Source organism: Drosophila takahashii, chromosome 3R (assembly GCF_030179915.1).
Source record: "Drosophila takahashii strain IR98-3 E-12201 chromosome 3R, DtakHiC1v2, whole genome shotgun sequence".
In the NCBI taxonomy this organism is placed as follows: Eukaryota; Metazoa; Arthropoda; class Insecta; order Diptera; family Drosophilidae; genus Drosophila; species Drosophila takahashii.
The window spans coordinates 1,852,632-1,872,094 of NC_091681.1; the positions used below are offsets into that span (position 1 = coordinate 1,852,632).

General features: G+C 36.6%; 1 protein-coding gene across 3 annotated transcripts in view; it reads right to left on the reverse strand.

The window, feature by feature from the left end:
• The window catches only part of eIF4B (eukaryotic translation initiation factor 4B), a 32,770-nt gene that overhangs the window by 9,051 nt on the left and 4,256 nt on the right, over positions 1–19,463 (reverse strand). Inside the window, exons 3-5 of one of the 3 annotated variants that reach the window (XM_070216743.1) lie at positions 18,904–18,961; positions 3,071–3,194; positions 2,883–2,990 (exon numbers count right to left, since the gene is read on the reverse strand). In XM_070216743.1, coding sequence (XP_070072844.1) covers positions 2,898–2,990; positions 3,071–3,194; positions 18,904–18,961 — 275 coding nt within the window. In that variant the 3' untranslated portion in view covers positions 2,883–2,897. Of the gene's footprint in view, positions 1–2,882; positions 2,991–3,070; positions 3,195–18,903; positions 18,962–19,463 lie in introns of those variants that run through there. The other 2 variants (XM_070216744.1, XR_011419032.1) reach the window with 2 other exon arrangements.

Consider the following 19,463-nt stretch of genomic DNA (forward strand, 5'->3'; position numbering starts at 1 on the left):
CTTGCCATGTCTGCATAAGAGACGCCAGCTCTGGTAGCTGACATGGAGAATAGTTGACAGTGTTGGCTTTCGTTGGTCCTGCTGTTAGTTGAGTTGCTTAGCCTTCTTCCAGATTTTAGTTTCCTGCTTAGTTACATCCTGACTTTGCAGCCTTTAAAACCTGCAGATGGGATTTATAGCATTGGACGAGGTCCTGATTTCGAGTAGCCTTTTCCACTGTAACTCGGTGTCTTTCAATTTGTTTTATTTCAAGCGACTTGGCGACATTCGTAGCCATCTTGAGATTGACATAAAACAGATTTTGTCTATCATCAACATTAACGTCAGCCGTAGTGCCGCGAGTGCCAGGCTTTCTTGGACAGTAAATATTCACTACGTTGAAACCTTTGTCCGTGAAGCAACGTTCTTTTTCCTCCTTTGGAACTGTGGAATGTATGTTTCAGCTTGAATGGCTTGTCCTCACGGAGTTGATGATGCCACAACTCGCAATTTAAAGCAGTCAGGCTACGAACCGTTTTGCGGAATGACTCTGCACTGTCAGTGTATATGCGAGTAATTCCGAATTTAGATGTTCGAATCTCATAACTTGCTGCAATGATTTCATCAAGATTTCGTTCCAGAGTGAGGATATCAGTGACCTTTGGAACACATATGGATGGAGGTTTTTGGCTTGAAATTTGCGCATGACCAATGGGATCAGTCGCCTCCTCATTTGTCTCAATTTCCTCAATTTGGTTCGTTCGTGCGAAGCGGTTGTTGCGAAGTCCATTGGAGGTCGAAGCTGGATTTAAATTGCCAATTTTGGCATTGTTTACATTTGCCTTAGTCTACTTTCTTCTTCTCTTCGTCTCTTTCTTTACCGCAGCTTGGAGTGTTTCGTTTCCTGCTATGAATAGTACTAGGTGCTTGAAACGAGCACCCCATAGCGGGTAATATAAGATTAATACGATTGTTATCTCCCAAAGACAGAGATGTTCCTGCTGTAGAAACTGGGCTGGTATATGAGGAAGCTGCAACGGTGTACGTGGTGGTTCCAGAACTGGCACCCGTAGCTATAACGGTGTTAGTTACAGGTGTTGCTGAGCTGGCGTCCAAATGCCTATGAGCCAAGTCTCTTGCAAGCTGGGTTCGAAGTTCCGCTGGAGATTGGCCAGCAATTTTCTTTATCTTCTCAAATCCGGGTAGCTCTTTTGGGAGCGGCGGATAAGAAGGTGTGTAGTCATCCATTTATTAATTTACTATAGTTTTCGATTACGAAAATAATAGAAATCAAATTCAAAATCTTCAAAAGTCTATACTTCATATCTCTCGCTGGGCAGTGGAAGCGCAAGCGAGAGACAAGCCCGAGCCCAATGGGCAAAGTCGTACACAACGCTTACACTATGCTCGGTTGGTAAATAAGTCGGACTCGGTGAAGACCCCGGCGGTACGGAGTCCAAAAATAGATCACACGCTGATAAGCACAACACAAGAAGTTGAGGATCACTCTCTGGTTGCTAATTAGGAGCTTAACACGACCGTACGATACAAGTGCACAAACTCGACTGAAAATAAAATAATGACGAGCAAAAAGTTCAATAAAATCTGAAGAAAAAAAAAGTACGGCATACTTTTGGGCTCTTTTAGCAAAGCTCATCAAAATAGCTCGACTTCGAGTTAAGCCTTCAATTAAAACGAAAATTACCGAAAATTAAGGCAAAACCGCATCGAGTCGGCGGTATGCGCTTTTAGTAAAATGATCAACGAATTTTTTTTTTAAGGAATGAACTTATTCGGGGATGTCACTCAAAGGCACTTGAAAAACAAAGTAGGGGAGAGTGGGGGAATTTCGTCACAGGGGCAATTTCGTCACCTGCAATATCTCGGAATCCATAAGTCGTAAAAATATATAATTTTTTTGTTTTAGTCCTTCAAGACGGCCAGACACAACCAATGCATTTGTTTTGCACAGAAGGCCAAGATAATTAAGCTATAATATTAAATGTGTTTTAACAGTTCAAAAGCTACATTTAGTTCTCGACGAAATTTGTTCTGTATGCCACAATTCAAAAGGAATAAGATACACGATTTTTTATATAATACACAGTGCTATAATGTGCATTTCTGCGTCAGTGATTTTTAACTTCGCGCCTAATTTCGCAAGAAAAATAATTATTTCTAAAAAAGTACGGTCTGGGGAAATTTCGCCACCCTACGCTAAGGGTAAATTTGCACCTATTTTAAATACATATTTTTATATTTGACGAGCTGGCTAACGAACAGACTACCAGCAGCAGCAACAAATATAGGACGTCAACAAAAATGGTACGCTTGATCAGTTCAGCATATTTTCAGGCGTTAAACTCCCTACATTTTTCAGGTGACGAAATTTCCCCAGTTGTGTGGTGATTTTACCCCCCTGTGTGGTGAGATTGCCCCAGTATATTGGTTTTACATTTTATTTTTTTATAAATCACCAAGCTAATTAAAAAAATAGGGGAATGTCACATTTTAAAGCTTGGTGCTAACCGCATTCAACAATAAAAATAGAAATATGATAACGTGTCTCAAGATGGACAAAAAATAGCTTTGAAAAAATGCTGACGAAATTCCCCCACTCTCCCCTACTAATTTGCCAAAAAAAAAAAAAAAGTTAAAATGAACAAATAGATTTATTTTAGGAAAGAAGTAAGACATACGACCTATATTATATTTTTTATTTGTTAAAAATAATCACATTTAACAGTTTCGTGAAGAGTCAAAAAGCTACATCAGCATCTTTGACTTCAAGATTTTTTTTTAATTTTTATTAATATTTGATGAATTTCCCACTTTGAAAATACAGTTAAATAAAACGACTTGCCCGAATTTTTTAAAACTTTGGCATAAATTAGTTTATTGTATTATGATTAGGAATTCTAACTTAATAAGGTAATTTTCTTAAAAAACAATAACGTATTTTTGGCCAAAAATTGGATCGGCTGGCCCAGTGTGCAATGCAGGAAAATAAACTAAAAGTCAAAGAAATTTTGCCGAATACACACTCTTGTCTGGCTTTATAGAACATATGCAAATAATATATTTTACTTACAAGTTCATTTTGGGGAATATTCTTCGGCAGTGAACGTTCACCACGAGTATCCCGTTTGAGTTTGCCATCATCTTCAATTTTGACCTCCCCGTTCGTACTGGTTTTTTCTTTTAAAACTTCAAGCCTAGAAATAAATTATATAAATACATAAAAATTATTCATTTGAAAAAAGTTTTGAAAACGCATTTTATAAAATTTGGTAGGTGTAATGTCCGAAAGTAAATGTAACAAGGAAGAAAAAGAAGCGAGAACGGTATAGTCGAGTGCCTCGACTAATAGATATCCGCTACTCAGCTAACCAACTTTAAAATAAGAATAAGATACATCTTAAAATCAGTCACAATTGTACTCTCCTTGAGATCAATCGTTTCTTCGATCAGCTATTCAAACACAAAGCAAAACAGACTCTAGATCAAACAACAACCTACAAATATGTATAACTGTACATCTAGTGCAAGCGAAAGCAAAGCCAGCGTGCAAATGAACCTACGCTCCATAAAAATAACGACGGCGATACGGGGAATTTTGAGTTTAATAGAATTGAATGAATGAATGGCATGAATTCCGAAATAATTCAAACGACAATTTATTTTGAAGAAGAAAGGGCCATAATTTTGTGATTAAATCTGCCTGAATTTTATTTACAGTTAACATTGATTTGTTAAAAATTTTCAACTTTTCGTTCTCAAAAGAAAGCACAAAAAAAATTTGGAAAATTCAAAAAATTCATAAAATAATTCATTCGGATTCATTCAATTCGAAAAGAATTAGAACAACATTCAATTTATTTCACATAGAATTGAATTTAACAAATCAGAAATTTCATGGCATACTATGATAAAACAAAAATTGAATGATTCATGCTGGGCTCTAATTGACATACAAATCTAAAAAAAATCACATTAATTACTAAAATAATTAGGAGCCGCGTGTGAGGTACAAATTAGAACAAACAAGAGAGAACGCTATAGTCGGGTTGGTGTCCCGACTATGTCATACCCGTCACTCAGCTAAAGGGAGTGCGAACGCTGTACTGGGTTTGGTGTCCCGACTAACTAATAATCGTAACTCAGCTAATGGGAGTGCGAAAGAGATAGATATATAAACAATTTTGAATGCGTATAACTTTTTAATGAATGGTCCGATTTGAAAAATGTCTTCTACATTTCGATAGGTATAAATATACTCAAAACAAGAGAGAACGCTATAGTCGGGTTGGTGTCCCGACTATCTAATACCCGTCACTCTGCTTAAGGGAGTGCGAACGCTGTACTCGGGTTGCTGTCCCGACTAATAATCGTAACTCAGCTAAAGGGAAAGCGAGGGAGATAGATATATAAATTTTGATTGCGTATAACTTTTTAATGAATGGTCCGATTTGAAAAATGTCTTCTACATTTCGATAGGTATAAATATACACAACAAAATTGCATTTATACTTCTCGGAAATTTTTTAGGATGTGGGCGCAGGACCGATTTTAAAATCGTTAGTGGGCGATTGTGGGCGTTAGAGGGGGCGTGGCGCTCGGCTAAAATAAACGTGCGTAGGAAGCCAAAGAATATGTGTGGGAAATCTCAGCCTTCTAGCTTTTGTAGTTTCTGATATCTCAGCGTTCATACAGACGGACAGACGGACATGGCTAGATCGACTCGGCTAGTGCCCCTGATCAAGAATATATATCCTTTATGGGGTCGGAAACGCTTCCTTCTAGCTGTTACATACTTTTGCACGAATCTAATATACCCTTTTACTCTACGAGTAACGATTATAAAAATTGCATTTTTACTTTTTTGAAATCTGTAAAAGTGTGGGCGCAGGACACATTTTAAAATCAGGCGATTGTGGGCGTTAGAGGGGGCGTGGCGTTCGGCTGAGTAGAAAGCCCAAGAATATGTGTGGGAAAACTTAACCTTCTAGCTTTTGTAGTTTTCGCGATCTCAGCGTTCATACGGATAGACAGACGGACATGGCTATATCGACTCGGCTAGTGATCCTAATCAAGAATACATGGGCAATTCTCTGGGGTTGTCAACCAAGCCAAAAAGCGTAAAACTTGAAAAAAACATATTTTTATATAATTTTGCACTGATATTTGATTCAAGTTAGATGGATCCTCAACTAAGCTAAGTAATTTGAGTATCCTAGGATAATTTTAAGGTTACAGAAAAACAACCTAAGAAAATGACGGAAAAAACTATCGCGTGCGACATGTAGCGTGTGACAGTTACATCGATGCCAAAAAAAAAACAAGAAAGGAAGCTATCTTCGGCAAGCCGAAGCTTATATACCCTTGCAGATCATTCTATTAATTTACAAATCGCAAAAATGTTAAATTTCTTATTATTTCACATTAATTTTTCGATCATTTCTGTCACAGCTATATGATATAGAAGTTCGATCTTTTAAAAATTAAAAACGAAATTCGGAAATATTTCAAAATAGTCATATCCCAGAGTAGAAGGAAATGTAATAAAAACCAACATAGATATTATTTTTTCCCCATTAATCTCCATTTAATTTTTCGACCGTTCCTATGGCAGCTATATGATATAGTGATCCGATTAAAAAAACAAAAAAAGCGAAATTCAGAAAAATATAAAAAAAAATTATTCCCAAGAGTAGAAGGTAAAATTTCAAAAAACACCGGAGCTAGAATTTTTTTACGCTTTTTTATTACCTTGTAGAGGGTATTATAATTTCAGTCAGATGTTTGCAACGCAGTGAAGGAGACGTTTCCGACCAAATGAAGTATATATATTCTTGATCAGCACCAATAGCCGAGTCTATCTAGCCATGTCCGTCTGTCCGTTTCTATGCGAACTAGTCTCTCAGTTTTAAAGCTATCGCGATGAAACTTTCCCGAAAGTCTTTTTTCTATTGCAGGTAGTACATATGTCGGAGCGAGCCGAATCGGACCACTATATCTTAAGGCTCCCATAGGAATATTCAAACGTATATAAGAAAATTCATTGTTACTTTGTAGGAAGTAGGCGTTTTAATTCTTGACTACTTAAAAACAAAATTCAACAAGAGAGAACGCTATAGTCGGGTTGGTGTCCCGACTATCTAGTACCCGTCACTCCGCTAAAGGGAGAGCGAACGCTGTGACGGGTTGGTGTCCCGACTAATAATCGTAACTCAGCTAAAGGGAGTGCGAGGGAGATAGATATATGTTGACAATTTATAAATCGTATAACTTTTAAATGAATGGTCCGATTTAAAAAATGTCTTCTACATTTCGATAGGTATAAATATACACAACAAAATTGCATTTATACTTCTCGGAAATCTTTAAAGATGTGGGCGCAGGACCCATTTTAAAATCGTTAGTGGGCGATTGTGGGCGTTAGAGGGGGCGTGGCGCTCGACTAAAATAAACTTGCGCTGCGTAGGAAGCCAAAGAATATGTGTGGGAAATCTCAACCTTCTAGCTTTTGTAGTTTCTGAGATCTCAGCGTTCATACAGACGGACAGACGGACAGACGGACAGACAGACAGACAGACAGACAGACAGACAGACAGACGGACAGACGGACATGGCTAGATCGACTCGGCTAGTGACCCTGATCAAGAATATATATACTTTATGGGGTCGGAAACGCTTCCTTCTAGCTGTTACATACTTTTGCACGAATCTAGTATACCCTTTTACTCTACGAGTAACGGGTATAAAAATAGAAACGCTGAATCTGGAATCCCTGGAACTGCACCGAGTGAGTACTACTTTATCTGCAAGGGTATATAAGCTTCGGCTGGCCGAAGGTAGCTTCCTTTCTTGTTTTTTGATCCTTCCTATGGGAGCTATAAGATATAGTTGTCCGATCCGGTCGGTTCCGACATATATACTACCTCCAATTGAAATACGACTTTTACGAAAGTTTCATCCCGATAGCTTTAAAACTGAGATTGCGTAGAAACGGACGGACAGACGGACATGGCTAGATCGACTCGTCTAGTGATGCTGATCAAGAATATGTATACTTTATGGGGTCGGAAACGTCTCCTTCACTGCGTTCCAAACTTCTGACTGAAATCATAATACCCTCTGCAAGGGTATAATTAACTACTCGTTATTTTGTAATCAAACAAAATACATTTTAAAGAAGAAAGATCAATGAACACTATGAAATTAACTGCATTGAAATATTCCTTCACGTTTCGTTACAATCGAAAGTTAAGCAGGAAGTCAAAAAAGTAACTTCTATTGGTGTCGCGTGTGAAAGTCTTGGTTTTTTTTATATATCTTATAAACGAAAATGTCCCAAAGTCAGCCCTAGCACATATTTTAGTGCTAATCAAGACCTTTAATTTAAGCACAGTGCCAAAAAAAAGAAGTACTGGAAAATAGTTGTTTTCACCTGCAAAGCGTATGAACACCGCGTGCGACAGCAGAGAATTGCCCATATATACTTTATGGGGTCGGAAACGCTTCCTTCTAGTTGTTACATACAGAGCATGTAAGAAACAGTTAACTTTTATTATTATATGGCCATGACAACCCTTTTATCGGGTCTCGGCCTGAAGCGCAATGTGCCTCCACGCGTCTCTGTCCTGGGCGCGCCTTCGCCAGTTGGTAACACCAAGTGTGGACAGGGTTTCCATCACCTGATCTTGCCAACGCGTTCGGGGTCGTCCGCATCAAACTCCTTACGAGCCGGAGCGTCTTCATCCATACGGGCAATGTGGTCCAGCCAGCGAAGTTTTTGAGATTTCACTCGGCTGGCTACGTCAACATCACCGTACAGCTCATACACCTCGTGGTTGTATCTGAGGCGATAAACATCGTCCACGCAGATTGGACCAAAGATTTTGCGAAGAATTTTTCTCTCGAACACTCCAAAAGCAGCTGCATCTGACTGCGTCACTGTCCAGCTTTCCGCACCCTATAGAAGTACTAGAAGAATGAGCGTCTTGTAGAGTGTGGTTTTTGTGCGTCGAGAGAGAGCTCTACTATTGAACTGCCTACTGAGCCCAAAGTAACACCTGTTGGCAGGTGTTATTCTCCGCTTAATCTCCAGACTGACATCATTTGTGCTTGTTATAACAGTGCCTAGGTAGATGAACTCCTTGACGGACCCAAAGCTATAGTTCTCTGCAGTCAGCTAAGAATCAAGACGCCGCGATTCTCTGCTAGAGCACACCATAAACTTTGTTTTCTCACTATTCACTGCTATGTTTACTATTTCTAGCTGTCTCAAAATAACTCTCACTTTGGGACCCTTTGAGCAAATAGTCACATAGAAACTGTTTATTTTGGTTCAAAAGGTTTTCGGTCTTTCCTACCAGTAAGGCTCAGATGACACATTCAATTTTTAGCGTCAATTTATTGTAGCAATTTTTCTTTAATGGGACTTTAACCGAGCGCGAGAAAGAATCAAATATTTTTGGCTACTCTACCACTTACACCAATAATAAAGGCGCGATATTATATTTATCCTGATTCGCTTGCACTTCTTTAAACTCACGCAAATGAAAAATTGTCACAATAAATTGACGCTAAAAATTGAATGTGTCATCTGAGCCTAACCGATTTTTTTGTTTCAAAACGGCTTCGGTTGATTAAAGACCGTTTTAACTGAACGCAGAACAAAAACGGTCTTTTGACTTTTTATACCTATGTGTTTAAACACAGAATATGTTCTATACACCAAAAATTTGGATTGTTGTTTCCAAATATTTTAAACCTAATTACACTTTTTTAATTTGATTTTTAAAAAAATTCAATTTTTTAGTTATAAAAATCTTCAACAAAGAGTATTTGGGATTTTATTGTGTCTTAAGCTTGTTATATATATTTTATATTTTTACTTAATGTAAAATATGAAAAACCGCGAATTCTTCAGAAGATTATGGAAGATAAAGATGATTTACTCGGATAATACTATCTCTTAGACGCTTTGTTAAACAAAATAAAAAACCGCGAGTTCATTAGAATATGATGGCCATTATGTACAGGGGTGGTCAAAAGTATTTTCCCAAATGTTAATGTTAACTGTACTTATATTTTGAACTTATAATATAAACTTTTGGCACCTATAGAAAGAGCACTTCAATTCCGTTTAAATGACACAAAAATTTTCTTAACCCATTAAGACTCCTTTGAACAGTGAGCAAATTTTGCGAAAGTCAAATTTTCAACTTTTTTCCTGGGGCTTAAAACAAAAATGTTTTGATGCAAAGTTGTTCCCCAATCAAAATTAATAATAACTGCAAAAAAAAATTTTCAAAATATTTTTCCTTGTATTTTTTATGATTTTTTGAATGGAGACCTCTCAGTAAAATTTTGTATGAAAAGGAAGAAAAAGCGGCAAAAATAGCTATTTTCAAAAAATCATAAAAAATACAAGGAAAAATATTTTAAATTTTTTTTTTTTGCAGTTATTATTAATTTTGATTGGGGAACAACTTTGCATCAAAACATTTTTGTTTTAAGCCCCAGAGAAAAAGTTGAAAATTTGACTTGAAAAAAAAATTGTCTAATTTGCCCACTTTTCAAAGGGTGCTTAATGGGTTAAGAAAATTTTTGTGTCATTTAAACGGAATTGAAGTGCTCTTTCCATAGGTGCCAAAATGTTTATATTATAAGTTCAAAAAATGAGTACAGTTAACATTCAAATTTGTGAAATACTTTTGACAAGGCTTGTATATTTAATCGTATAACACCATCACTTAAAGGCTGTCTTACAAGGCATAAATCCGCGAATTAATCAGGAGATATGGCCATTGTATATCTTTATTCGTATAACAGCATCACCAATGGTGCTTTATCATAAAACTTCAGAACATGATGGCCATTGTATACATTTACTCGTATAACCACATCACTTAGAGGCTTTACCTTACAAGACTTAAATCCGCGAATTCTTCAGACGATGATGGCCATTGTATGTCTTTACTCGTATAACAGCATCACCAATGGCGCTTTATCATAAAACTTGAAAACAGCGTATTCTTTAAAAGATAATGGTAACAGTAATTTTAATGCACCTGGGCGCATTAAAGGTGGAGAAATATCGATTTTTGGAAACATTGATGTTTTCGATGTTTATGTCAAAAAACATCGATGTTTTTCGATGGTTTTGACTAAAAATGGTCATTTTTATTGGCTTGGCGTATATTTGCATTTGTTTTTACTCATATAAACATGAACATAAATATACCTTTGCAAAGGGTATTTAAATTTTAGCTAAAAGATTAATACCAAGAGCAGGAGACAGACCGGAACGAAAAACACCGATGTTTTTAAATTTTTACAAACTGGGCCATTAAGAAAGAAAAAATAATTGATTACTTTTTTCCGTTTTGAATCTGAAGAGTATGGGCTCGACAAATTCGCTGGCTTGAGATGTTTTATCATATTTTTTGTGTTCCCTGATGTTTTCAAAGATTTTCCCCAGTAACTGCAGATTGCAATGACCGGTAATACTCTAGATTAGTGGACTAACCCCCGAAATTCGCGAAAAAAGTATCCTCGATGGACCGCGATTTCTTAAGAATTTAATATAATCCCGCTTGGACAGGAATATATGTATTTTCAAATAAATGTTCTATATATTACCTTACATTTTTAAAGGTGTAAGGCAAAGGAAAGACAGAACTGTCAAAAAATACCGTTTTTACTGAGCATTTTAAACCGTTTCATACAAACGGTCCCCAAAATCGGTTTTTGAAGGATTGAAAAAATTTATTTTCAGTCGAGAACGGTCAACCGAAAACCGAAACAAACTGAAACGAAGTGTTTCCCTCAGACCGAAACCAAATTTTTAAATTTTTTTCGGTTTCGTTCAGACCGAGACAGCAAACGAAAAAACGATCAACTGTTTTTTACATGCTCTGGTGACATACTTTTGCACGAATATAATATACCCTTTCATTTTACGAGTAACGGGTATAATATTAATGATATCCTTTTGCTTAAAGAATATTGCATTTACATTCCCAATTTTAGTGTTTTAAAATTCAAACCGCATTGAAAATATTCAAACAACGAAATATTTAAATCAATTGATTCTCTTGCCCCTCCTTACACGTGCCTCATATTGTTTAATCAAATGGAAATGTTTAAATGGAAATTCATCCAAGTTTATTTCAGCCGATCGCCACGCCCTCTCTAACGCCCACAGTCGACCTCTAACGATTTTAAAATGTGTCTGGCGCCCACGCCTTTAAAGATTTCCGAGAAGTATTTATTTTCAAATCAAACCATTCATTAAAAAGTTATGCGCAATCAAAATTTTATATTACCATCTCCCTCGCACTCCCTTTAGCTGAGTGACGGGTATTAGATAGTCGGGACACCAATATTAGGGTGGGTCGATTTGGGACCCCAAAAAATCGTATAGGGGGAACGTAATCTTTAAAGGATTCTAAGCCATATTGGCGAACATACTTATGGTCTAAAATGATGTTTGACCCCCCCCAAACGCGAATGAAAAATACTGTTTTTTTGAGAAAAATATCATAGTAGTCAGCACATTTATAGTACTGAATATCAATTTCAAATTTTTATTTTAAATTTAATAATACATCTGAGCTGACTACTATGATATTTTCCTCAAAAAAAGCTGTATTTTTCATTCGCGTTTGGGGGGGGTCAAACATCATTTTAGACCATAAGTATGTTCGACAATATCAGTTCAGGTTTAAGGTTACCCAAAGAAAAAAATTGATTTATAAATAAGACAATGATCACAATTTTCACAGCTCATCGACCCAACGCGAATTCTTAAGGTCCACACAGTGGACGGCAGTCCACTGTGATGGTCAGATCATAATGACTGATACCGGAAGGTATGGCAAAAACTAACAGAATTGCATACCAAGACTTTAAGAAAATCAATTGGCTTGGAAGAGAGCGGTGAAAGTAAAAATTTCGAAATTTTGAGCTGTTGGGGCCGGTGGGGATAAATACTAGAGCTTGAAAATTATCGATAAATGACAGTATCGATATTTTCGATACTTTATCATTATCGTATCGATAATATCGATGTTTTCAAGGAAAGCAAAGACAAATTAAAAACAATTTTATAATTCTGTTAATACCACGTATTATTATTATATACATGCGTAATACACTTGCATTATTATTAATATTATTATTAGAAAAAATCGCGGTTAATTTATTTAATTTTAATTTCCGGTTTTCATTATTAAAATGCAATTTTAGACTAAAGGATCCTCCTCTTAAGAACTCGTGGTTTTTTTTTTTGATCATTGAGTTGAGTTGCGTCACATCTCTAGAAAGACACCAATTCTTAGTCAAAGACATTCACGGCTTCTTAAGAATTTTTTTTAAAATATCTTCTGAGGAAATACTTATGTAAAATAATAGAACAAACCTTTGTTCCATCCCATTTTTTGGTACTAAAGAAGAACAAATTCCTCCTCTTCTGAAGAATTTCCGGTTGCTTTTTTTTTTGATCCTTTGCCAAAATTGCTCAAACGGTCTTCGTTTTGTTTGTTGTTGGTATTAAAAGAACGAGTTCCTCCTTTCCCCAAGAAATCGCGGTTCTTTCATTTTCGATTTTATGCCACAACCTATGGTTATTTCCCCTACTTTAATTGATACTATACCATAAAGAAGTAAAAATTCCTCCTCTTCTGAAGAATTTGCGGTTGTTTTTTTTTTTTGATCCTTGAGTCCAAATCGCTCAAACGATCTTCGAAAAGCGACCAATTCTTATCAAAGGCTATGAATTCGCGGTTTCTTGAGATTTTTTAATAGCGGACAGGTCGGTAGCTGCAACCAAGATTTTGTTTTTGGTACTAAAAAAACCAAAGTTCCTCCTCTTCTCAAGAACTCGCGGTTCTTTTATTGACCATTTTTTGCCATAACCTATGCCCTTTTCGCCTACTTTTAAGTATTTCATAATATCTATGGGACCAAAGAAGAACAAAGTACCAACTCGTATGGTAATTTGTATGGTAATTTGTCCCTACTTTAAGTGATTTTGTATTTAAAGTTATTTTGGTCCTCAAAATTAAAGAGTGAAATCTGTTCGTTTCTCTCTAATAAAACGTCAGAAAAACATCGATGTTATAAATAAATATCGATGTTTGAAAAATATCAGAAGTATCGATCATATCGATACTGACATCGATAATTTTCAAGCTCTAATAAATACCTCCTCGCAATTTTTAGTTCTTTCCTATTGAAAATACCCGTCGAATGAGGGGTCATATGATAAAATCTGTTAAAATAAAAATGTAATTCTGTTTGTCAGTTTGTCAGTCTGGCCCAAAACGTTGGGTTACCTCATATTGAAGGTTTTTAGAAATCCTATAAACGCTGACTTATCGTAATTTATGTAAATACAATAGTTTAGTCTAGTTTTTTAAAGCTTTTTTTCTCAAATACGCATCTAACGATTTTCTTTAAAACTATAATCTGTATAGTCTTTGAGATTTCTTAAATTTTGGTATTTATGACGTTATTGTAAAAAATAATGTTCAAAAGTTATTCAAAAACATAAGTATCCACTTTTGCCAGCTTAGAACAACTATCGCTGCCTAAATATTAAATATTGTGGGAGCGTATCCAAACTGTATTTTAAGTTCATGGAATCCTTTCAATTGTTTTAAACAGTTCCATATAGGAAACTTTTGTTTTACGACTTTTGGAAAAACCCGCTAATTTAGCGGGAAAACAGCTACAAATAGCTAAATTTCGTAAGTTCGTAACTTCCAAACTACTATAGCCACAGAAATGTGCTATACCACGTTTTAAAGTACTTAAACGCCCTTTTCACTGTTGTTTAATTTGAACAATTTAAATTTAAGTGTATATGGGCAATTCTCTGCTGTCGCACGCGACGTTTGTACGCATTGCAGGTGAAAAAAACCATCGTCCAGTACTTCTTTCCTTTTGGCACTAGGCTCAAATTAAAGGTCTTGAATACCACTTAAATATGTGCTAAAGCTGATTTTGGACATTTTTTGTTTTCGCAAGCGACACCAATAGAAGAGACTTTTTTGACTTCCTGCTTTACTTTAGATTGTAACGAAGGAATATTATAATGCAGTTAATTTCATAGTGTTCCTTGTCCTTTTTTCTTAAAAAAGTATTTGGTTTGATTTTTTATTGACATCGAAGTGACTGTCACACGCTACATGTCGCACGCGATAGTTTTTTCCGTCATTTTCTTAGGTGGTTTTTCTGTAACCTTAACATAAAAAAAAACGTTTGAGAGCCACTTTAAAAAATCTTTTCATTCCTAAGACTTTACACCAGAAGGTTAAGTTCTATCTTCCGCTTACAGCGAATAAAATATACGGAATAAATAAAAGATTGATGTGATACACCACGTAGTCCCAAAATGGCGCGCCTTTTATTTGCTTCTTTGAAGGACGGACAAGAAATCGAAAATCGATTTGCCGCTTGAAAAAATGTTATATTTTATATCACCCATGTATCGAGTATTGCTAGTAACTTATAATCCATCAACAATATTATTTTTTTTATTCTTGGACGTTGATGCACTATGGTCAGTACAAACAAGTGGCCCTTACGACACCAAGCAAAGCTTGTTACGCGCGGAGCCCTAAACCGTTTTGGGCAAGTAAGCGGAATCGCGGACATGGAGAAATTACGATCTAACAATAGACAGTTTAAAATACATGCTTACAAAGAATATATAAATTATTCGAAGACAGAAAATACATAAGTTTATTATAATTAGGAGCATTGGGGGTATCAAACAGTAAGACGTGGCACAGTGAATTATAGTCGTCACACAGAACACGAAAATGATCATGACGGATATAATTAGATCTATGTACAGGGGATAACGGACGAAAACGGCGAACTGTTCTACAGGGTACATTCCAGTTAAGTGAACTCAACGAGGGTTGGTAAGTCGAGCAGGCGCAACCTCGCAAGATAAGAGGGCAATCGACTACCTGTGTCCCAGTTTAATCCCCTCACAGCAAATAGAAGGGATGGTTTTTGGACAGACTAACATATTTTGGTAACAGCTAATTTGAGGAGACCATATACAAGAGCAATATTCCATAGACGGACGAACAAGAGAAACTTACAAAAGCTTTGTTGTGTAAGGATCATCGAACTCCCTTGGCCAACGTTTCATAAATGCCAGAAGACTTCTGGCTTTATTAGATATAGTAGAAATATGGTTTTTAAAACTAAGTTTATGATCAAATAAAACGCCAAGATCCTAAACTGATGAAATTCGTTCAAGGGCGTTATTTCCAATAGAATAAGAAAACAGAGATGGATAACAACGATAAAAGGTCATAAAGTTACATTTAGAATAGTTTAAATTTAACATGTTAATCATGCACCACGTATACGAGCAGGCAAGATCTAATTGAAGGTCATTATATGAGCTAGGTAAACACATGGACAAACATAGCTTGACATCATCTGCATACATTAATACGGTAGACGATTTTATAACATTAGGTAGATCGTTAATCATTAAGCCAAAGAGTAAAGGACCCAGGTGGCTACCCTGGGGCACTCCCGAAGTAACATTAATTATTTTGGAAATTCTATTGTTAAAACAGACCATTTCAGTTCTATTAGAAAGGTAGAAAAGTATCCAGTCAAGCAGTTTTGGAGGAAACCCTAAACGGGACAATTTAAAAACAAGAAAGGAAGTTAACTTCGGCCAGCCAAAGTTTATATACGCCTACTTTCTACAAAGGTACAATAGTTATACCCGTTACTCGTAGAGTAAAAGGGTATACTAGATTCGTGCAAAAGTATGTAACAGCTAGAAGGAAGCGTTTCCGACCCCATAAAGTATATATATTCTTGATCAGGGTCACTAGCCGAGTCGATCTAGCCATGTCCGTCTGTCCGTCTGTCCGTCTGTCTGTCTGTCTGTCTGTCTGTCTGTCTGTCTGTCTGTCTGTCCGTCCGTCTGTATGAACGCTGAGATCTCAGAAACTACAAAAGCTAGAAGGTTGTGATTTCCCACACATATTCTTTGGCTTCCTACGCAGCGCAAGTTTATTTTAGCCGAGCGCCACGCCCCCTCTAACGCCCACAATCGCCCACTAACGATTTTAAAATGGGTCCTGCGCCCACATCTTTAAAGATTTCCGAGAAGTATAAATGCAATTTTGCTGTGTATATGTATACCTTTCGAAATGTAGAAGACATTTTTCAAATCGGACCATTCATTAAAAAGTTATACGCAATCAAAAATTATATATCTATCTCCCTCGCACTCCCTTTAGCTGAGTTACGATTATTAGTCGGGACACCAACCCGACACAGCGTTCGCACTCCCTTTAGCTGAGTGACGGGTATTAGATAGTCGGGACAACAACCCGACTATAGCGTTCTCTCTTGTTATACCCGTTACTCGTAGAGTAAAAGGGTATATTAGATTCGTGCAAAAGTATGTAACAGGTAGAAGGAAGCGTTTCCGACCCTATAAACTATATATATTCTTGATCGGGATCACTAGCCGAGTCGATCTAGCCATGTCCGTCTGTCCGTCTGTCTGTCCGTCTGTCTGTCTGTCTGTCTGTCTGTCTGTCTGTCTGTCTGTCTGTCTGTCTGTCTGTCTGTATGAACGCTGAGATCTCGGAAACTATAAAAGCTAGAAGATTGACATTTTGCATGCAGATTCTAGGAGTTCCTACGCAGCGCAAGTTTGTTTCAAAAGGGTGCCACGCCCCCTCTAACGCCCACAATCGCTAATGTACGATTTTAAAAATTTCAATATTTTGGAAAAGTAAAAATGCAGTTTTATTGTGTTTATCAATACCTATCGAAATGTAGAAGAAATTTTTTGAATCGGACCATTCGTTAAAAAGTTACGACGGATCAAAGTTTTTCTCCATCTCCTTCGCACTCCCTTTAGCTGAGTAACGGGTATCTGATAGTCGGGGCACCCGACTATAGCGTTCTCTCTTGTTTTTGTATTATTTTTATTGATTATTCCTATGGGAGCCATAAGATATAGTGGTCCGATCCGGCTAGTTCCGACATATGTACTACCTGCAATAGAAAGAAGACTTCTGGGAAAGTTTCATCGCGATAGCTTTAAAACTGAGGGACTAGTTCGCATAGAAACGGACAGACGGACAGACGGACATGGCTAGATGGACTCGGCTATTTATGCTGATCAAGAATATATATACTTTATGTGGTCGGAAATGTCTCCTTCACTGCGTTGCAAACATCTGACTGAAATTATAATACCCTCTGCAAGCTTTAGAAAAATCGGTACAAATTACATCAGTTTGATGATGTGTCAGGAAGCCTTTAGTAATTAAAGATGTAAATTCTAGTAGGTTTGTAGAAGTAGAGCGACGTCTAGTGAAGCCATGTTGACACGGTGAAATAATAGACCGGCAATGATGCTGCAACTGACAGGTAATAATTTTTTCTAAAAGTTTAGGAATTGCTCTGAGTGTAGCAATACCACGATAATTTGAGATATCGGACTTGTTCCCTTTTTAAAACAATGGAACAATAAACGATTCCTTCCATATGGATGGAAATCTTCCTTGACTTAGCGACAAATTAAATATTAATGTTAAGGGAAAAGCTAAATTGGACGAACAATTCCTCAGTATACAACTTGGTATTTTGTCAGGACCCGGTGAAAAAGAGAGCTTAAGAGTATCAAGACTCTGAAGAACATCAGATACATTAATCACAAGATAGAGTTCAGATGAGGTAGTGGGTATGGATAATCATTATCAATAACACCATTGCATTCCGTATAAGTCGATTGAAAAAAATCAGCAAATAGGTTGGAAATATCATTGTCATCAGATGCTATATTATTATTAAGGAAAAGAGAATAAGGGAAGCAATTACATTTCCGCTTAGAATTAACGAAAGAATAAAAAAGTTTAGGATTACTTTTGAAATCACGCTTACAACGAGACAAGTAATTTTGATAACAGTCAGAATTGTGCTGGACAAATTCCGCCTTAGCAGAACTATATTTGGCCCAGTCCGTCAGCAAGCCAGAAATTTTGAACCGTTTAAAAAGTCTGTTTTTTTTTATTTTTAAGATAGGATAGTTGTCGAGTAAACCATGGAGAGCTATAAGAATTCAAGGAGGAAAGAGGGACATGTACATCAAATAGACGGTAAAGGACTTTATAAAAATACCCTACTGCATCATCAACAGGAAGGTCAACAAGATAGGACCAATTGATTGTCGATAAAGATTCAACTAGTTTAGCATAGTTAGTCTTTTTAAAACACAAACTAGGATGTACGTTTATTGCAGTCCTGGGAGCATTAAAAAATCCATTTATACAGAGCTGAAGGGTAGGATGATGACAATCTTCAGGTAGAGATAGTGACGGATTCGACTAACTTCAGCATCGATACCATCGAAGACGAAGATTAAGTCAAGGAGACGACCAATATGATTGGGAATCCAGTTAACTTGCTGCAAGGATAGTTCAACAAGACCATCAACAAAGTCATGTTGCATCCTAGTAATCATTGCCAATGAGTCATTACTCTCCAACCAAGAAATATTGGGAATATTAAAGTCACCGAGCACAATGAGTTGGTCAGTTTCAGCAAGCAACAAGGAGATAGACTGTAAGGCGGACACGTGCAATATATACACGTTAAATTCGGAGCTGGGGGGTATATAGAAGCAAGTTAAAAAAATGTTACTTTTTGGGAAAGATAGTTTTACGCAAATAAATTCAATACCTGATGAACCAGAAATATCAACAAGCTCAGAAGTTAAATCGGATTTGACTCCAAGAACGCCTCCACCTCGACGGGTATGACGATCATTGCGATAAACAAAAAAGTTATTTGACAAAATCTCACTATCGTGTAATGTCAATCAAATACTTTCCTCTATTAACTATTATTTACCTGTCGGATCGGTCTCGAGGATGATTTAATTTATGATTAGCTTCTTCACGTTTTTCATCTGAAATAAAAATATACTTTTATTGGTACTATCTCAAACAAAAAAATATATATGCATAACTAGATTTGTTGTTTTTTTGATATATATGATAAATTATCCAGTTTCTGTGCCCCATGGCACTATGGGGCATTTGACCACTGTGGTTGGCCAAAACCCATTTTTTAAAAGTCGTTAAAACAAAAAATGTTGTTTAAGAAGACCATTTAACAATGTTACGTTTACAAAAATCCATAGAGAGCTGGAGGGAGATGGATATATAAAATTTGTTTGATTGCGTATAACTTTTTAATGAATGGTCCAATTTGAAAAATGTGTTTTACATTTCGATATGTATAAATGTGCACAACAAAATTTCATGTTTACTTCTCGGAAATCTTTAAAGATGTGGGCGCAGACAGACAGACAGACAGACAGACAGACAGACAGACAGACAGACAGACAGACAGACAGACAGACAGACAGACAGACAGACAGACAGACAGACAGACAGGCAGACAGGCAG